The sequence below is a fragment of the Camelina sativa genome, chromosome 18, assembly GCF_030686135.1.
Source record: "Camelina sativa cultivar CO46 ecotype springtype chromosome 18, ASM3068613v1".
NCBI lineage: Eukaryota > Viridiplantae > Streptophyta > Magnoliopsida > Brassicales > Brassicaceae > Camelina > Camelina sativa.
In genome coordinates, this window is record NC_141897.1 from 20949166 (window position 1) to 20967872 (window position 18707).

The 18707-nt window shown below is 33.2% G+C and overlaps 4 protein-coding genes across 5 annotated transcripts; 3 read left to right on the plus strand and 1 right to left on the minus strand.

Moving 5' to 3' along the window:
• Positions 1 to 1251: 1251 nt before the first annotated feature.
• Positions 1252 to 1941, minus strand: LOC104762355 (uncharacterized). The gene has a single exon (XM_010485627.3). It carries the CDS (start codon positions 1705 to 1707, stop codon positions 1396 to 1398), a length of 312 nt encoding a protein of 103 aa, XP_010483929.1. The 5' UTR covers positions 1708 to 1941; the 3' UTR covers positions 1252 to 1395.
• Positions 1942 to 5479: 3538 nt separating this feature from the next.
• On the plus strand, positions 5480 to 6602 carry LOC104762356 (uncharacterized). Its single transcript, XM_010485628.3, has 2 exons — positions 5480 to 6082; positions 6172 to 6602. Exons 1-2 carry the CDS (start codon positions 5645 to 5647, stop codon positions 6445 to 6447), a joined length of 714 nt encoding a protein of 237 aa, XP_010483930.1. The 5' UTR covers positions 5480 to 5644; the 3' UTR covers positions 6448 to 6602.
• A 1499-nt stretch (positions 6603 to 8101) lies between these two features.
• Positions 8102 to 11269, plus strand: LOC104762357 (uncharacterized). The gene is made up of 5 exons (XM_010485629.3): positions 8102 to 8704; positions 9632 to 9893; positions 9971 to 10167; positions 10260 to 10447; positions 10530 to 11269. The coding sequence occupies exons 1-5, from the start codon at positions 8604 to 8606 to the stop codon at positions 10814 to 10816; spliced, it is 1035 nt and encodes a 344-aa protein (XP_010483931.1). The 5' UTR covers positions 8102 to 8603; the 3' UTR covers positions 10817 to 11269.
• Positions 11270 to 11986: 717 nt separating this feature from the next.
• LOC104762359 (uncharacterized) lies at positions 11987 to 17970 on the plus strand. 2 transcript variants are annotated; one of them, XM_019240132.2, is made up of 18 exons: positions 11987 to 12164; positions 12279 to 12399; positions 12519 to 12686; positions 13940 to 14016; positions 14169 to 15116; positions 15217 to 15303; positions 15394 to 15483; positions 15584 to 15667; positions 15994 to 16071; positions 16154 to 16246; positions 16337 to 16426; positions 16527 to 16610; positions 16694 to 16765; positions 16879 to 16971; positions 17054 to 17146; positions 17238 to 17333; positions 17419 to 17469; positions 17744 to 17970. In XM_019240132.2, exons 2-18 carry the CDS (start codon positions 12393 to 12395, stop codon positions 17801 to 17803), a joined length of 2271 nt encoding a protein of 756 aa, XP_019095677.2. In that variant the 5' UTR covers positions 11987 to 12164; positions 12279 to 12392; the 3' UTR covers positions 17804 to 17970. The 2 variants fall into 2 exon arrangements, with proteins under 2 accessions (XP_019095677.2, XP_087356355.1); XM_087500229.1 differs by having other exon boundaries at positions 16343 to 16426.
• Positions 17971 to 18707: the final 737 nt, after the last annotated feature.

Below are 18707 nucleotides of genomic sequence, written 5' to 3' on the forward strand. Positions count from 1 at the left end.
TTGTAAATGAGAAGCAGTGGTTTTTGGAGATGACGACATAATTAGTCTAGATGTGTAGTTTATTAGTTTCTGCAAACTAAAATTATTTGCAAAACGTAGACAAAAAGGAGAACAAAAATAATTTTGGGTAATTCCGTATTTAATGCAAATATAAAAAATTTGACTATTGACTATTGAGAAAGATAATTTTTTATGACACGCAAATTTCTATGTTTGTAACGGAGTTTGACGAATGAGGCAACGTTGAGATATTAATTACTATATAGTTGAGATACTAATACATATATAGATTGTGTGATAGATCTGTATACCTTAAGTTGGGATGTCAAATTCGTTAGTTTTCGAATTATAGTCATATTCTATAAACTTACACAGAAGTGTCTCATCTGTATTTCACACACACACACAAAAAAAGTATGTTTCCCTTCAGAGTTCAGACTTCAGCCACCGATAAATCAAGCAAATAGCACAATGACATGGTTCAATCATTGGGCATGCATTTGCCAGACACCATCAACTCTAAGTATAATTAATTGTATGTGGTCAAAAGTTATTGTTTTAAGGACTTCAACTATGCGATTCACAAATCCCAGTTTATCCAGAGATGGAATGCGCATGTTGAATCTTAAAAGCTTGGAAACATGTTCAAGTTCGGGGTTTACGCCATAACTAAGTACGGTCCACATCACAAGTAAGTGAAACTATGGCTTAGGGGGCTGGAAAGGTAATCGAAGTTCAGCTGATGGATTGGGAATGGGCATTTTGTGCATGGATTTGAGAAACTTTTCATCGAGTTTTTGTTTAAACCCTTTGCTTTCAAATATGTACATAGAGCTCGTACACAACTTATTTTATCAAACGGAGCTCTCTTCTTGTTAATTTGTGCTACTCTTCCGTTCTTGGCCAATTAGAGAATTATCATTTTAACATTCGTACAGAATAAATCAAAATCATATCCTTTGTTTGATTCGAGATTTCTTAGGCGTAAAATTCACATATCACAGTTTATCAAATAATCAAAGATACTCTTTTGAAATTACGGTAGTCCAAAGTCGTTTGCCTTTTTCTAACTTGGCGTTTCGTTATACTTTTTTTTTTTTTGAATGAAACTTGGCGTTTCGTTATTGCATTAATTTCAGCAACTAAGTTTTATCTTATACTATCATTTTTTTCATCGCAAAGCGTGAAACATATCCATAGTCCATACTACTTACTTTGTATACCTAAAACAAATACTCTGTTTTGGCTCTGTTTCTTTGAAAACTCTGTATTTATTATGGAATCCTTTAGTATATGTACATAACTACATATTTTACATAGGAAAAAGTATGCTTAAAACAAAATTAAAAGAGAAAAAAAAAAAAAAAAAAACCTTTTTGTTCTTTGGTATATGTCTTACAATTTTCTGGAGAAGTAATAAGGTGCGATTTTGAGGACAAGACCGGGAAAGACATCATCCGGATCATGGATATGAGGGTTTCGCTCCACTATAAACGGGTCGCCGCATTTATCTCCGATGGTGTGAAGCGTCTCACCTTCTCCGACGACGTAAATCTCCTCGCAAGGTTTCGCTGAGAACTGAGACCCTCTGATCGAGTTAGAAGCGTTGTTCTCACGAACAGATAACAGAAGTATTAAAGACAGCAACACAACAGCAGAACACCAAGCGCTCATGTCTGAAGAACCTGTTCTTGAACCTCTCATCATGCCTTTTAATTTCTATATTAAAGACAAAGTATAAAACGCTTCGAGTTTTCCTCTCTTTCGATAAGGAATAGGAAATTGAGTTATATTTTTTTGACATGCGTTTGAGTTGTTTTATATTGGTAAGAGAAGTGAGGGTAGTTTTGTCCTTTTGTCTAGGGGTGTTGTGTTGTGTTGGTTGGGTTAGAGACTTGGTCTCCTGTGGTGCAGGTCAACGGTTGTGACTCACTAAAGCCTAAGGGAGATGTTAGCACTTTCTTTTAACCTATTCCTCCAAGTCATATCATCCTTATCACTGATTTAAATAATATATATACTTATATATTAATAATGGATTGTTATGTCATTGTATAAAATTAAATGTATCTCATTAAAAACCTATATAGGTGGCTTTTTAAAACTAAACAGCTTGACATGTAGCCTATAGCAATTTTCTAAAATACTAAAAAAAAAAGTTAAGCTACGAAAATTGAAAAAGTAGATTGGAAATTTAGATAATATATAGGGAATAACATTTTATATGCCAAAAAATTTAGCAAAAAAAGGGAGAAAGAAAAAATATACTCCTTCTTTATCATAATAGATGTTGTTTAGAATTTTTACATGAATTAAAAAAACATTTAATGTTTAGCAATAAGTGTAATATTTATTTATAATAAAATATTTTATAATTATTAAGTAATAATATTTCATTAAACTTTTAAATTCTCATTTAATGGTTCTTGAAATTTACAATTTCTTAACATTAATTGATAAAAGTATACAAAAAATCATTTTTTGTGATATAAGAAAAAATAATAGAAAATCATTTTTTATGATATAAAGGAAGTAGAATATTAAAAACTATATATAAAATCTTAACAAGTGTAACAAAATTAATGGTATAGTCGCAGAGATGACAAGGTGACATGTAATGAATTTTTTTAGATTCGAGTAATTTTAAGAATATCTCTGAACTTCTCTTTTAGTAAAAGTTAAGTTATTGAAAATGTTTATTTGTTTATTTTAGATATTTAATAGTTGACCAATCAATTTAATTATAATATCTCTACACCAAATCTATAATTTCAATTAAAGTACCACAAATATAAAAATAAGATACTTCATACTTTTCAGAGTAATGAAGAATGTGGTTAAAAGAAACGTAGCCTTGGAGAGTAGCTAGCCAGCCGCCATTTAAAGACACGTAAGTTACTATAGTTACACAAAAGCCAACGCTCCAAATACGTTTTATTATTGGGTAAAAAGCTAAAAAATACATCATCTATTTTTTATTTAGACATTTAATATCTGGTCTTTTTTTGTTAGAAAAATAATATCTAAATTAATAAAAACGTGTCATTTAATACCTCAAAAATTAAATGTTGTCATTTTCCTACTTACGATTTCTTAATAAACAATAAAGTACAGTTTTTTTTTTTTTGTCAACCATTGGACCACAACTGGCCGGTCCAGTAGCCAAATTCCTACATTCGTAGGAGCCGGGACTCGATCCCGGGTGTGATGGTGCCTTCTACAAATGGACTTACCTTCTGCCACTGCACTAAGGTCACTTCACAATAAAGTACAGTTTTACCCCGATTCATTTCTATTATTTATTAATTTATAAATAACATTAATCTTGTTAAGACATTTAATTCTTGAGACAACTGGAAAATGAACAACATTAAATTTTTGAGGTATTAAATTACACAGTTTTATTATCCAAATAAAAATATATGAGATATTTTTTTGCTTTTTCCTTTTTATTATTACTTAACTATTAACCTTAGATATTATGTACGATTTCTTATAATTCTCAATTACAAAATACTCTAATTCGTTATAAAAAGTGGTTCACCAGTATTATCATTTTTTTTGTTTCTTTTGTCAACGTGTTGTCGATCGATTCTATTATTCTTATGTTTTGGATAAAAAAATTTGTACCAGTTGTCATCATATCGGTTGTCCTGTCGTGAATATACCATACCATAACCTGGTGAAGCAGTCATAAGTCGTAACATTTGATGAAAGTCGATGATTTGATATAACGGATTAAATTGTTCAACTAGCTTTTTTTATTTTACTTAGTACATGAAATCTAAATTTTATTATGAATCATTGAAGATAGGTACTGAGCAAACCAAGTAAACTACAATACGTTTTGATAAGTTTGAAGACAGATGCATCCCTCCTCTCCCATAGCATCTAACTGAATTTTCCATACAGAGATAAATGCGTAGCAAAGTCTTTTATTCCTATTACTGATCCTATTTCAGCAATAACGTAAGAAGTACGTTTAAAAACCTTACAAAAACAAAAGTGAAAAAGAAACATCTACCCAAATTTATACATAGCAGATGGTGGGTACTGACACATGTAATCAAATAACTCGATGAAATGTATTTTAAAGGATATGATCATTTTAAATTTAGCATTCCAAAACTGTGTGAAAGCACATCACTATATTTTTAATTTAAAACTAAAATTTTATCTTTGAATGCGTTTCCTTTTTGAATTAGATACTCGATTAGTATACATCGTATTGATGTACATTTTGATTAGGGAATATGGTGTTAGTGAAGGTAATATATATGGCTGAGATTAGACAAATTTGACGACGAAAAATAATGGGAATCTTTATTGTTAATGGCGTGCGGAAGATGAGTAAACACGAAATGAGGATCAACGGTTAGAATGAAATTTGACAAAGTCAGATCGGTCCACATTCTATAAAAGCAGTCCCAATTCTATAGGTTTATATATTTTCCACAACGGCCGAAAGTCTTACCTGTTATTATAAGCATCCATTAAGTGTTTCATATGCACATATTTGCGCACGAAAGGTTTATAAAACTATCAATTATCGAATATATGACTTTTTAGAAAATTAAGTTAATAATGTCCAACCATCGCAATGATTCCATCATATTGGCTTTCATTACTATACAAATTGGTGTTTTGTTTAGCAGGGGAAAATCTGAATGATACAATACAAATTATACAAACACATACAAGTCAATAATTTATTTTGGTTATCTGCCAATTTCGGGAAAAAGTCCATGCGTCTATGTGGGCTGGAGACTAAATTTGTTTCCTCCCAAAGAAAAACTCGAATACTAGCGTCCGAAGTTTTCCTCATTCAGATCTCAGAAGTCAATCAACAACCAAGTGAGCTACCTACTCTTAATAAGAGAGAGAGAGAGAGAGAGAGAGAGAGAGAGAGAGAGAGAGAGAGAGAGAGTCAATTTCTTGGTTAACATGAGAAACAAGATTTAGATATCAAAGGAGAATAATCAATATGATTGATATAGTTTTACACATGTTTCTTGTCTTTTGCGTCTTTGTAACTTATATCTTAGTGTTTTCTTTTTAAAACATAACTTGGTGCTTATATGTTAAGTGGATGCTGGATAGTGGAGACACTTAAAAACATGTCTTCCATGACCAAAATAGATGGGCCTTGTTGGCAAAAAACAGATGGGCCTTCTGTCCAAGTCCTCCGTTGGTGTGTCAAGATGATTGTGGCCCAAACGCAAAGTTTATAACAATATTTAAGGAAATTAAACTATTCAAAAATTGTGATATCTTTAATTCACAGCTATGTCAGCAAATACTTGATTTTCTATCACTGTTTTTGCAAATCTCTATCTTTGCTATTCCAGGTCCAGTATAGTACAATAAAAACAAACGGGCTAAAAGAAGGATTATACTTTGCTATACTTGTAGTATAATCATCCTTCTTTTAGCCCGTTTGTTTTTGTTGTATTATGATGAACACATTGGTGTTATAACTAGCCACATATCTGTCGTACTACTACCACACAATCAAAAGTGACGATAAGATTTATGCTTTCTTCGATCAAATTGATGATTCAAGCAACAAAAAAAAAAAAAAAAAAAAGACATCATAAACAATAAACGAGTGTTAATAGTAGTAGACTAGTAGTGAGTGAGAGCCATGGCTTCAACGAAAATAAACGCATTAACAACAATCTACAAATCCCCAAGAAGATACATTAACCACAAATCCCAAAACCAAATCAAACTTGTGATTTCGAATTCACTAAAACCAAAACCCAACACAACACAGCTCCCTAATAATCTCTACAGTGTCAGCTTCAAAACCGTTGGAACAGGTAAGCTTGGCATCTCCAGATATCCCGATTTCGAATACTCTCCTCAAGGCGGCTCTGGCACCGGAACTGCTCAAAAGATCGACGAAAACAGAGCATCGAACTCTGGATTGTTGTCTGTTTGTTTCAATGTGGCTACTCTCTATATCCCTCCTCTCACTAGCCAAACCACGAAGTTTCTCGGCTTTCCATTGCCACCGTTTCTAAAAATTGATATCTCACCGGAGGTTTTCCAAGGAACTATCGAACCTGAAACCGGAAAGGTAACAAATTTCGTAAAATCCTCTGTTTTTTATATAAATCCTCTGTTTTCATTTTTTGAACTTTTTGTTTGATTCGTTTGATATGAAAGGTGGAACTGGAGTTTACGGCGAAGTTCTTTTTCACGGCGGGAGGAGGGATATACAGAGCACCAGCGTTGGTGGTGAAAACGGTGTTGACGACAGAGGAGTCAAGAGGAGAGAGGAAGAGTGGGAGAGGGGAGAGAATGGATAAAGAAGGGAAGTGTAGACTCGTAGGCGTGGCTAAAGTTGAGACCGTCGACGATTGGTTTATGAACACGTTCCTATCTCTTCCGGAGGAGTGTCTCGCCGATCTACAAGCTGTTATTTCAGTCTCTGATTCTTGATCTTGATCTTGATGATAAGCTATAATTTGTTTTGAGTTTTGAAGTTAAAAAGGTTGTTTTTTTTTTGTTACAAACTTGTATTAGTATGTTTTTATTGTTTTTTCATAGAGAGTCTTGGATGATTGTGGAAGAATTGAATACAATTAAAATTGTAATGGTTGCGTGACACCCCTAGGCATAGAAAAGAAAAGGAGAAATGATGGGCTTGAGAGCATGGAAAAAAAACAAATTACAGCTTGAAGAAGTGAATGCGATTGACACATATCTTAACACTTGTTCGTTTGTGGAAATGTGATCTACCAAAAATATATATTATCTTTGTGATTTATCTGACCGACCTTGTATTTGATGATACTACTTTTGTTTGAAAATTTGATTGATTACTGTACTGTACATGACTTGTCATGAAAAGTTCGATATGACTTATTCCAGAAAACAATTAGTGTTTTTTTTTTTTTTTTTAAGTTAGTTAGTTATAAACAAAAAGTTATATTTGAGATTATTTTGTCCCTTTTTCATACTGTAGAAAAGCAACATTATTATTGTAATTTTTTTGGGTTTCTTCTTCTTGCAAAATTATTTGCCTTCAGGGTTTCAACTTGGTTGCCGTGTTTTACGCACATAAAATTGGTTGAACAATAAAAAAAGAACTCGTGTAAATTTTAGTTAAAGAAAAGATATGAGTTTGGGAAAATGGAATAAAATCTTCCTCGTACTCAGAAATCAACAAAACTCTCTGTCCAAACACTAATTACCACGTGCAACCATAATAATATCATTGCGTTGATCTTCTTTTACTACGTTTCAAGAAAATATTTCCTTCTCTTGTAGCTGTAGGATTGTAGTAATCAATAAGTACTACAATGATAATAATGGTTTTTGTATGTGTGTGTACTGTTTCGTATCAGTCGATGCTTTAAAAAGATACACTTGACTGGTGTAGTTTTTAAGGACAGTTTAACTAGTACATTAGTAATAATAACTAGTACAAGAAAAACAAAAACAAAGGCAGTTCATCGATTGGAAATTTCCTCCCAAAATTTTGGGGACCAGTTCTCACATTCACACGCGCAAGACTTGAAACGTGAGGCTGGTGAAATCATCGTGTTGTCAATGTATTCGCCCAACGCACGTATTTTTATTTGGTTTCACGTTAAACTAGAGTTATTTGATTCGTTTTTCTTCTTATTTAGAATCTAAAGTCTAAACCCAAGCCAAAGACTAATTCCTCTTGAAAGTTAAAAAAAACACTTTTGTCAACTAAAGAAAGTAACAGAAGTTATTGAAGTCAAGACTAATTATTCCTAAGACTTCTTGAAGATTAGTTTACTAGTGATGATGAATGACTTAGATAAAAATTTAGATTCAAATTAACTGAATGCAAAGTGATTTTGGTGGATAATGACATTTATAAATAATGGCGAGAAACTTGACTTGGTCGGCTAGTTTTTCTGCAATATGTCACATATGAGAAAAGCATATATGCTTAGTGTGTGAATGATGATGATGATGATGGTGTGACAACAATATCATCTAATGTTCATCAAAACTTAGTTGTACATTAGTGATTTGATGATTTTGATTATCTGGATGGATACGATATTACCATTCATATTACAGTAGATATATATAGCTCACAGCTAAAAATGTTGGTGTGACGGACCCATATAGATGAATAAAATAAAATATCTGGAAAAAAAAAAAAAGTCTACTCAAATAAATAAAGAAGTAAAAAGAAGACAAGAAAAGAAACACACACAAGTGACGGGAAGAAGAAATAGAGGGTGAATCGACGTCTGTGAGGCACTGCTCTTCACACGCGTCTCTCTCTCTCTTTCGCCACGCGCTTCTCTTCTTCCTCTTTCACGCCTCACTCCTCTCTCTCACGGGTTCTCTCTCTCTCTCACGGGTTCTCTCTCTCTTGTTCTCTCTATGAAGCATCCACCTGTCTCCGCGATTTGATGGACAAGAAGAAACTGCCACACCGAAACCTATTCAATTTACTCCGATCATCCCACCGACTTACTCACTCACTCCTCTAGATAACAATTAAAGTTTTAAGCTTTTCTTTATTCCTCCTCTCTTTCGTTTTCACTTCTTCTTCTTCTTCTTCTCTGTCTCTCTCTTCTTTTGTCCCGCTTTTTGGGGTAAATCGGATGGCGCGAAATCAGCGATGGGTTCTGCTTATTGTTGTGGTCTCGTTGTCTCTTGTTTCAGCACTTGAAGCTAGTGATGGAGATTCTGATCCTCTTTACAAGTAATAAAGTCTCCTTCTTTGTCTTGGATCGATTTTGTTTCCAATTCAGAACTCTCCCCTGCTTTCATATCTGATATATGTCGTTGGAGATGTAAAGATACAGTCTTTTATATCTTAATTAGTTTTCTGTTATCGCTAACCGGACGAAGCTATTTACATTCATTGATTGCTGCATTGATACAGTCTAGGGAATTTAATTACTGTCAGAGTCGACCGTTAATTCATTGATTGCATAACTTGGCAGCTAGGATGATTCTCATTGTTGTCTAAAACTCTGGGTTTTATTACTAAATTTTGTTCCTTTTAGGATGCAAGTACATGTTTTTTCTTTTTCATTGTTAAGGTTATGGATGAGTTTCACAGGTTTTGGTTGGAAATTAGAGCCACAAACAATGGAGTGATTAGGAGAAGGAGGTGGTGGGGAAGGGCTCAACTATGAGCTTACAAACTAAAACTATCAACTCTGTTGGTTGACTTTTCCAAGTCTTTTTTTCTTTTCAAAGTCTTGTGGGTGAGAGTTGGGACACGTTAGAGATGAGATCTTTGTGTGCTTCCACAAGCCCTTTCATTTTAACTGTCGGGTCATTTGCTTTTGTTGGAAAGATTATAAAGCCAAGATACTAGAAAGTGACTTGTGCGCTGCAAGTGGTTTTAACGAGTTTGGTGTTTTTTTTTTGTTTTTTTTGTTTTTTTTAACTTAGTGGAAGCTTGTCTTTCTCCCTGTCTCTCTTGTTTGCTTTCTAGGCCATCTTCTAAGTTAGGAGGATGGTATCGTCTAAGTTCACTCTGTTTGCTGATAACCTTGGTTAAAGTTTGGTTGTTAGTTTGCTCTCTCTGTTGGGATCAAAGATGCTGCTTTATCCTTGTGGCTATTACTCAGTTTAAAGAACAAACCTGTGTTCATATGCTGATTGGTTTGGTTTACAGGTCATGTGTTGAGCAATGCCAGAAAACAGGATGTGTGGGGGATACTTGCTTCCAGAACTGTAAATTCTCAGCTGATGGAAAAGTCATTGACGGTCCATGGTACATGCAAGAGCCACTTTACCTGAGATGGAAACAATGGGATTGCCAAAGTGATTGTCAGTACGAATGCATGATGACAAGAGAAGAAGAAAGAAGAAGAAATGGGGAGAGACCTACCAAGTATTTCGGTAAATGGCCACTCAAACATGTCTATGGAATTCAGGTAACTCGTCTTCTTTTGCAATTCTGTATATTTCAGCAACCCTTCAGCAGCTGATATATCTATGTATATATCTTCAGGAACCTGTCTCTGTTGCATTCTCTGCTCTAGACCTTGCGATGCAATTCCAAGGATGGGTCTCATATTTCATCCTCGTTTACTATAAACTGCCTCTCCAGCCAAATCGAAAAACGTACTACGAGTACAACGGATTGATGCATATCTATGCCATCATCGTAATGAATTCACTCTTCTGGAGTGGTATTTGTCATAGCAGGTAACTAACAAACATATCCAATTTCTATACACAAGATTTTCAATCAAGGAATCCTCTCTTTATTTATATCTTTGAATTATTTCTATATATAGAGATGTTGAGCTGACAGAGAGGCTAGATTACTCTTCAGCTACTGTATTAGCCGCATTTACTCTTATTCTAGCAACACTCCGGTCTTTCAGTATTCACGATCAATCTGTCAAAATCATGGTTACTGCACCTATTCTCGCTGTTGCAGCTACTCATATTCTCTACCTCAATTTCTACAACCTCGACGAAGGTATGATCTTTTCTTAGGGATATATAGTTTACATTATGAAATGCATCTCTGATCTCTCTCACTTGCTCTATAATGTTAACAGGGCTTCACAGGAAAGTTATATTCGGGATTGGAGGAATAGAGATAGTAGTGTGGGGAATATGGGCTGCTTTAACGTCACATCCATCAAAGTGGAAGCTAAGATCTTTCTTAGTGTTGAGCATACTCACAATGTGTTTTAGAATGCTAGATTTCCCACCATACAAAGGCTACATAGATGCTCACGCTCTTTGGCGCGCCGCAGGGATCCCTCTCTCTTACCTTTGGTGGAGTTTTGTCTGCGATGACGCTGTTTTCAGAACCACCGTGCATCTCAAGAAATCCAAGTGAATGGATTAAAAAAAAAAGTCTTTTTTTTGTTATGTTTTATTTTTTCCGGCGAGTTTCTCCGGTGTCCAGAAGTTGTTTTAGGGTGTGTTTTCGCAGAAGAAGCTAGCAATGCTTTTGGTTCTTCTGTGGTGAATTTGCTTTCGCTTTTTCAGGTCTTCCTCTCTATATTTTCTTGTTTTCTTTTTTTGTTTTTTTGTGTTTTGTTTTTGCTCTCTAGGCTCGTCGGCCGGAGAGTTTTTACCGTCGAGAGAGGAATCGACCTTTAGGATCACCAGTTTCATTTTCCCGCTCTTTGACTCACAAAAATCCTTTCCAATTTTCTCATTGTAAAAAAAAAAAAGAACATGTTTTATTATATTTTTATCTGTTTCTTTTTTTTTTTTTTTTTTTTTTCCTCATATACTTATGGATAGACTTACGATTAGTTCAAATGTTTAATATATGTATTGTGTATATAAACTATATAACTAGGGACCAATTAGTTCAAAGTCGGTCTTGATTTTAGAGGTTCCAAAACTAAGCTTCAATGCAACAACGTAGACGTTGTAATCACCGATTATCATCATCATATATATATGCCTGGTTTGAACTACGCTTTAGGGTCAATAATGCAACAACATATATGTGTTATAATCACCGATTAGCATGTCTCAACTACGCTTAGAGGTCAATGTAAGTATGTAACAACATAGACGTTGTAGACATGTAATCACAGATTATCATATGCCTAGTTTGTTCACCTATTAAAAAAAAAAAAAGATAATGGATGAAAAATTTGGGATGTGCCTGTTATTTGGAAAGTGCATTTTTTCCTCTTTTTGATAATTTTTTTATTCTACTTTTGTCTTTCAAAAAAAAGTAATTGAAAAATGCTATATATGTAATTATTATTATATAAAATTGAGGATTTGCTGTCAAACAAATTTTTCCTTGGATAAGTGATAAGCGATGATAAAGAAAACAGGATTACTATTGGTCGCACAGATTTTCAATTAATCTTGTTATCATGTAGAAACCACTAATTTTGCTTGTGGTTATTTTATAATATTTTGTAAATCTTAGTTGTCAAAAATTAGCTGTGCATTTTAACATTTTAGGGATATTTTCATAGCATAAATGGGATTACTTTTTTTTTCTTTATAAAGTGGACCTGCCTGTAATAAAACCGGTAATATTCAAAAGGGAACAAAAAGTTTCTCATTTTTATTTTCTCTTTTTGAAACAATAAAATGTTGAATAGAATAATACAGGTCATACACAGCTAAGCTATTGCACCTAAGAGTATAGTGTCATATATAAGAACATAGTGAGACAAGAAAATCTACTCCTCAAGCAAGAAAAATCTCAGGTCAGTGTAGAAGAAGAAAAATAGCACTAGAACAAAAGATTTCTTAATGCAGTGTTTATTCTTTAGATCCTTAATTTGATGATGCTAACGATTTTTTATATGATTATAATACAGTGATATCTGCGGATAAGGACTTGGGGACGAAGCTCTATCGTCCGATCCAGTGGAGCTTTTTGCTTCACGTGACCTCAACGTCGTGTGTTAACAGTCCAAGCTCTTAGCGTTAAAATGAACGGTAAATCTAAACTATATATGTGACCAATGAATTAACAACCTTATTGCTTAGTCTTGTTTCCACTAATGAGAATTTTATGTTGTGTCTTGATACAATAACCCAAATCTACATATATATAGGAGAAACCAATTCAGCTAATGGTTCGAATGAAAACGGGATGATAGCATCAACCATCAATTCAGATGGTGGCAATTCTCATGGGCGGGCTCCAAAGAAGGTTAAGCTCAGATGGAAAGATGAGCTTCAACAAAAATTTCTTGAAGCCATTGACCACATCGGTCTTCGCAGTAAGTATCAAAAGTTCTCTTTACCTACTACAACGACAAATAAAAAATCTAGCATCAGTTTATTAGAATTGAAGTCTATCGTTAATATCTATTTGGTTATTTGCTGGGTTAATTATTAAGTTAGGGCTAGGTGTTCATCGTGTTCGTGTACATTTAAATAAATATCTTATTTGCAAAAGGTATTAGTTTTCAAATGTTTTTAGGTTGTATGTTTTATTACACATTGAGATGCCATAGATTTAAAGGGAATGTTGTATTATAATTTTAAAGCCATGATATGTCGACGTATATATATATATATATATATATTCTTTTAGGTCTTGATTGTTTATAGTTTTTAGAACTGTGGATTTTGGATTTAGCTTCTCAAAACTCATATTTTTTACACAATCAAAAATTTTGTCAAAATAGATTCTCTAAAAAATAGGGAATCTGTTTTTTGGAATTTTCACCAATTTTCATTAAAAATCCAAAAACTAAATATTTGTGTTTTTCATTTTTTTCAAATGGAGATTAATACAATTTTTTTTCTATTTAGTTTTTCTTCTTTTTCTTTTTACAAAATCTAAAAACTAAAAACCAAAATCTAAAAATCATAAACTATAATCTAATAAAACTCACTTAAAAACCATTAAACATTCATGGCTTTAGTTTGCTTTTTTTTTTTTTTTTTGGTTATATAGGGCTGACGTATAACTCAATAAATTTTTAGACTGAGTTATTCGTCGGTTCTTGATTTTAACTTATCCAGTAAATGAAAAAATACAATGAAATGCGTCAGCCCTAACTTGCAAAAGTTTTTTTTTTTAAATATCAATGATTTTGCAAATAAAGAACCAGTACTTTGAAGAGAATGATATATTATAACCGCTCAGCCAAATTAAAATATAGTAACGACATATTATTAATGTCGATATATATATATATATACATATTTGTAATTTTAGGGCTGACGATGTATTACCGGATAAGTAAATCCATGATCTATTTTTAGTTGCTTATTCATATGAAAAAATTATGGTAACATTATTATAGTTATCAAGTGTTGTTATAAGTTTTGATCTTTTGATTCATTTTAAGGTAGATTAAATACGTTAAGCTATTATAAGAACTTAAGAAGTTTCAGGTCGTTCTGTCGAGCATGCTTCATAATTTATTTTACTTTTCATATGTCAAATTATTGGGACATATATATTTAATACCCAAACTAATGATCTATCTTTTGCTTATTGGTGATTGATATCATTATGTAGAGGCTATGCCCAAGACGATCCAAGAATTCATGAACGTGAAAGGCATAACAAGAACTCACATTGCCAGCCATTTGCAGGTTCGAACCTCTATAACATTGCTTAAAGTCATAATCATATATAAGCCAGTTAATCATATTTCAAAGAACATAATCAATGCTATTTGTTGGACGTAATATCCTATATCAACATAAAAGATATGACTAATGTTGGAGTTGTTTACGTTGTACAGAAGTACAGAAGACACTTGAAAAAGATTAAGCAAAAGACCAAGAGAGCCGAAATCGCAAAAAGAATAAATAGGGAACTCACCAGGTCTGCATCATCCGGCTTACTTACCCTACAAGGCTCCTACAAATGCACACAACTGAGCATGGAAAATCTGTTCAAATCCCAGCTCGGCCATAGTGGTGGTCAGTCGAGCCTTATTCTGAACAAGAGTGCCTCTAGAAACTACATGATGCAACAAACAAGATCCAACTTGTTGCCTGTGGGAGGAGGTCGCGTGTTGCCTTTGAACAACGAAATGAGAAGCTTTTCGGCAACACCTCAAGTGTCTCGAGTTCCTGGGCTTGGACAATATGGTACACCAAATGGTTCTTTGGGTATGCAAAGCAACTACACTGGGATGAATGTAGATGCAAATGGAAATCTACTTGGAGCTGATGGAGCCGGCCGAGTTGATGGTAATGCTTATGGCTCTCCTGGTGCCATGAACTTGGATGTCAATAACAATCCGATTCTTCCTTCTAAATTTGGAAAGTCTTTATCCAACGGTGGTCAGACGCAGAGCAATTTGCTTGCACAAATGGGTGCTTGGGCTTCTAGAAGCACCTTGGGGACATCTCAAGCTCCTCGAATTGGGCAATATGGTACAAGAAATGATGTTTACAACGCTGGGATCAATACAAATGAATGTATAGATTTGACTGGACTTGGTGGAGCAAGATCTAATGGCACTCCTGGTGAAAATGTGGGCACAATGAACAATAACATGACGAACCATGGAAGTTCAACTTCGAGGCTTTCTTCCCCATTTTCATCCTTTTTTGCCAGCGAGGATCGGCTACAAAGAAATTTGAATGCGCAACTGGATGGTCTGATACCTATACTAGAGAGTATGAGCGTGAACAATGATGACATTGGCAATACAGTTAACTCCCAGTTTGATCAGAATCAGGTAGAGTAACTTATAACCGTATTAACTAATTTAACCTTCTTTAATATTATTTTACATAAATGAAGCTAATGTTGTGATTTATATGTGATGGTTTGAGTAGCATAAAGGTCAAGTGAGTGCTGGAAACTCTGGATTGTCCAATGATGTTTCTGAAGGAAGTGCAACTAGCAATTCGAAATTTGATCACGTAAGTGCATGATTTTATATTTTTTAAAATTGTATATATACGTATACATATGAGTGTGTGTGTGTGATTCATATGTGATGATTTGAGCAGCATCAAGAGCAAGTGGGTGTTGAAGATTCTGAATCGTCCAACGATGCTCTTCTTGAGAATATAATTAATAATTGGAGTAATTTCGATAATGTAAGTCAATTTTTATATTACTCTATTTAATTTATGTTTCTTTTGTTATAGTATTTTAGTGGTATATATATGTTTGATTCATATGTGATTATTTGACCAGTATCAAGGTCAAGTGAGTGCTGGAAATCATGAACTGTCCAACACTGCTCTTCTTCAGAAGTTTACAAGCTGGAGCTTTAATAACGTAAGTCATGTTTATATTCCTTTTATCTACTGGCATGAATATGTGATTATTTGACTAGCATTATGGTGATCAAGTGAGTGCTGAAAATTCTAAATTGAACGATATTTTTCTTGAAAAGTATGTGATTAATTGTAGCTTTGATAACGTAAGCCATGATTATATTACTTTCTTTTAGTAGCATATATAAGCCGTTTATATGAGATGATGTATGCCGCATCAAGGTCAAGTTGAAAGCAATGCACTTAATAATTGGAGTTTAGTAACATATAAGCCATGTCTATATTACTTATTATTAGTGGTATTTATATATGTGATTATTTGACCAGCATCAAGATCAAGTGGGTGCTGGAAATCCTGAACTGTTCAACAATGTTCTTCTGGAAGGGAATGCCATTAATAATTACGTAAGTCATAATTAATTATAAAACTTTTTTATTCTTTCTAATGGCATAAATATGTGATTTATATGTGTGATTATTTAAGCAGCATCAAGGTCAAGTGAGTGCTGGAAATCCTAATTTGCCCAATGGTATTGCTCTTGGAGAGAATGTGATTAATAATAACTGGAGCTATGATAACGTAAGCCATGTTTATACTAATACATACTTTCTCTTTACGTAGCATATCTATTATATATATAGTGTGATCTATATATGATGATTTGAATAGCATCAGGGTCAAGTGAGTGCTGGAAATTTTGGACTGTCCAACGATATTCTTCTTGAAGGAAATGCAATTAACAATTGGAGCTTTAATAACGTAAGTCATATTTATATATTTTACTCTTAGTATCATATACTATATATATATATATATATATATATATGAATGATATATATGTGATGATTTGCGCTTGCAGTATCAAAGTCAAGTGAATGTTGGAAATTATGAATTGGCCAATGGTGTTTTTCAAAATGCATTTGGTGATGGGAGCTTTGATACTGTAAGTCATGTAAATATAACTTTTAAAATTAATTTTTATATAGTTATATATGTAGTGATATATGTGATGATTTAATTAAGCAGCCTCAAGGTCAAATGAATGCTGGATATCCTGAATTCGCCAACAATGTTCTTTTTGAAAGGAGCAATTGGAACGTAAGTCATGTTTATTTTTAACCTTTCTTTTTAGTAGCATATGTAACTGTGTACATTGTATTTCTATTTGGAGAGAAAACTTATGAATCATATATACATAATCTATGATTTAGTTGAATGACACCCCTACTGAGGAAACATTCAACTCTGTCGATGCTAATTCGAAAATGTTCATTCCTAATCCCGGCATGAACACAATAACCCAGGTAACTATACATATATCTTATTATTTTTACCTTACAATGACATGACAAACCATTGATATTTAAACAATTATTGCATCCATAGGAGGAACAAAGTAGGAATGAACAAGCATTGAGCTATCTTGCTCTTAATTCGGAGATGTATCTTCCTACTCCAAATATGATCGCTATCAATCAGGTAGCTATGAATATATTTTTTCCTTGAATCACTTTCATGCAAATTATTTTAACGTGACAAATAATTTGATATTTGAACATTAATTGCATAGGAACAAGGTAGCGATGAATCAACATTGAACTCTATCGCTGCTAGTTCGGAGATGCGTATTCCTAGTCATACTCCCGACATGAGCACTCTCAATCTGGTAACTATAAATATCTTTTATTTTGAATTATTTTCATGTGAAATGGCATGACAAATAATTGATATTTAAACATTAAATTGCATAGGAAAAAGGAGTTGTTTTGGCGGAAGTTCCATTGCCACCAATCGATCAGCTGGTAAAATGCTTTAAACCTTTTGAACCCCATTTTGTTTCAATTTAAATTTTGGTTATAGTTCTTTTCGAATTTTGTTGAATTCTACACTATGTACACTTTGAAGGGGGAAAAAAGCTAATTATATACCAATACCTTATTCTCATTTTTATATCAATATTAGGCATATATATAAGGAGTATGTTTATACTTATAGTTTAGGAATGTCACGTGTGAACTACATTCGAACTTCTCATATCAAATTAACTGACTGGTTTGTTTATGTTTTCTAATATAGGATTGGACTACCGAAGGAGACTGCATGAACTTTATGATCGATATTGATGACTTGTTCTAAAAGAGGCCCTCTCTATTTCGCTTTCAATGAAAGTATCTGATTAATATCTGATAACTTGGTTATGTCGTTCTTTAAGACTATATTTAAATTTCGGATATTGTTTTGGTTTAAGACTATTTAAATTTGGGATATTGTTCTGGTTTGAGATTATATTTAAGTTTTGGATATTTGTTTTGGTTTTGACATTATATTTATATTTTGGATATTTTTTTTAATCGTCATATTAATTTGGATGCTGTTTTCTGAAGTTAATAGATTATATATATTCAGTAGTTGTAGTTGTAGATCTATGCTTAGAATTTAGAACAGTATAATTTATAATTTGTGAAAGTATTCAAATGGAATTTTAGTTTATATATAGCTTATACTTTGATACGTGTAAAGAAGTTCGTCTCTTCACATTTTAAACACAAGCTTCTAATGCAGGAGTCTAGCTAATAGCCTCAAAACTCTTTTTTTTTTTTTTTTGGGAAAATCGCCTCAAAACTTTTAATACTCTTTTTGTTTTTATTTTAATTCGTCTCCATTTTTGTAATCCATTTTAATACTAAAGCCGATTGTTTTAGTCTGTAATTTTTTAGGATTCATTTTGTAAAATCATCTCTAGGCTTTGTTCTGTCGTTTGGAACCGTTTGTGTACTCTTAAATTTGTTGGTATACGAAAAAAAATGTTTGCCAAAAACCATTCAGACTTCAGAAATAAAGCAACGAAATTAGAAATATATATGAGCGAATATTATTTTTCCCTACATCAGGTTTACAACGACTGCTTGGAAGTTTATGGTTTGTCTCTATATATATATATATTCTTGAACTGCTATGGATCTTTTCGCATCTGAACAGTCATTGTTACACCACCACTACCGACTACGCTACAGTGACTACTTATTACTCTACTATATAT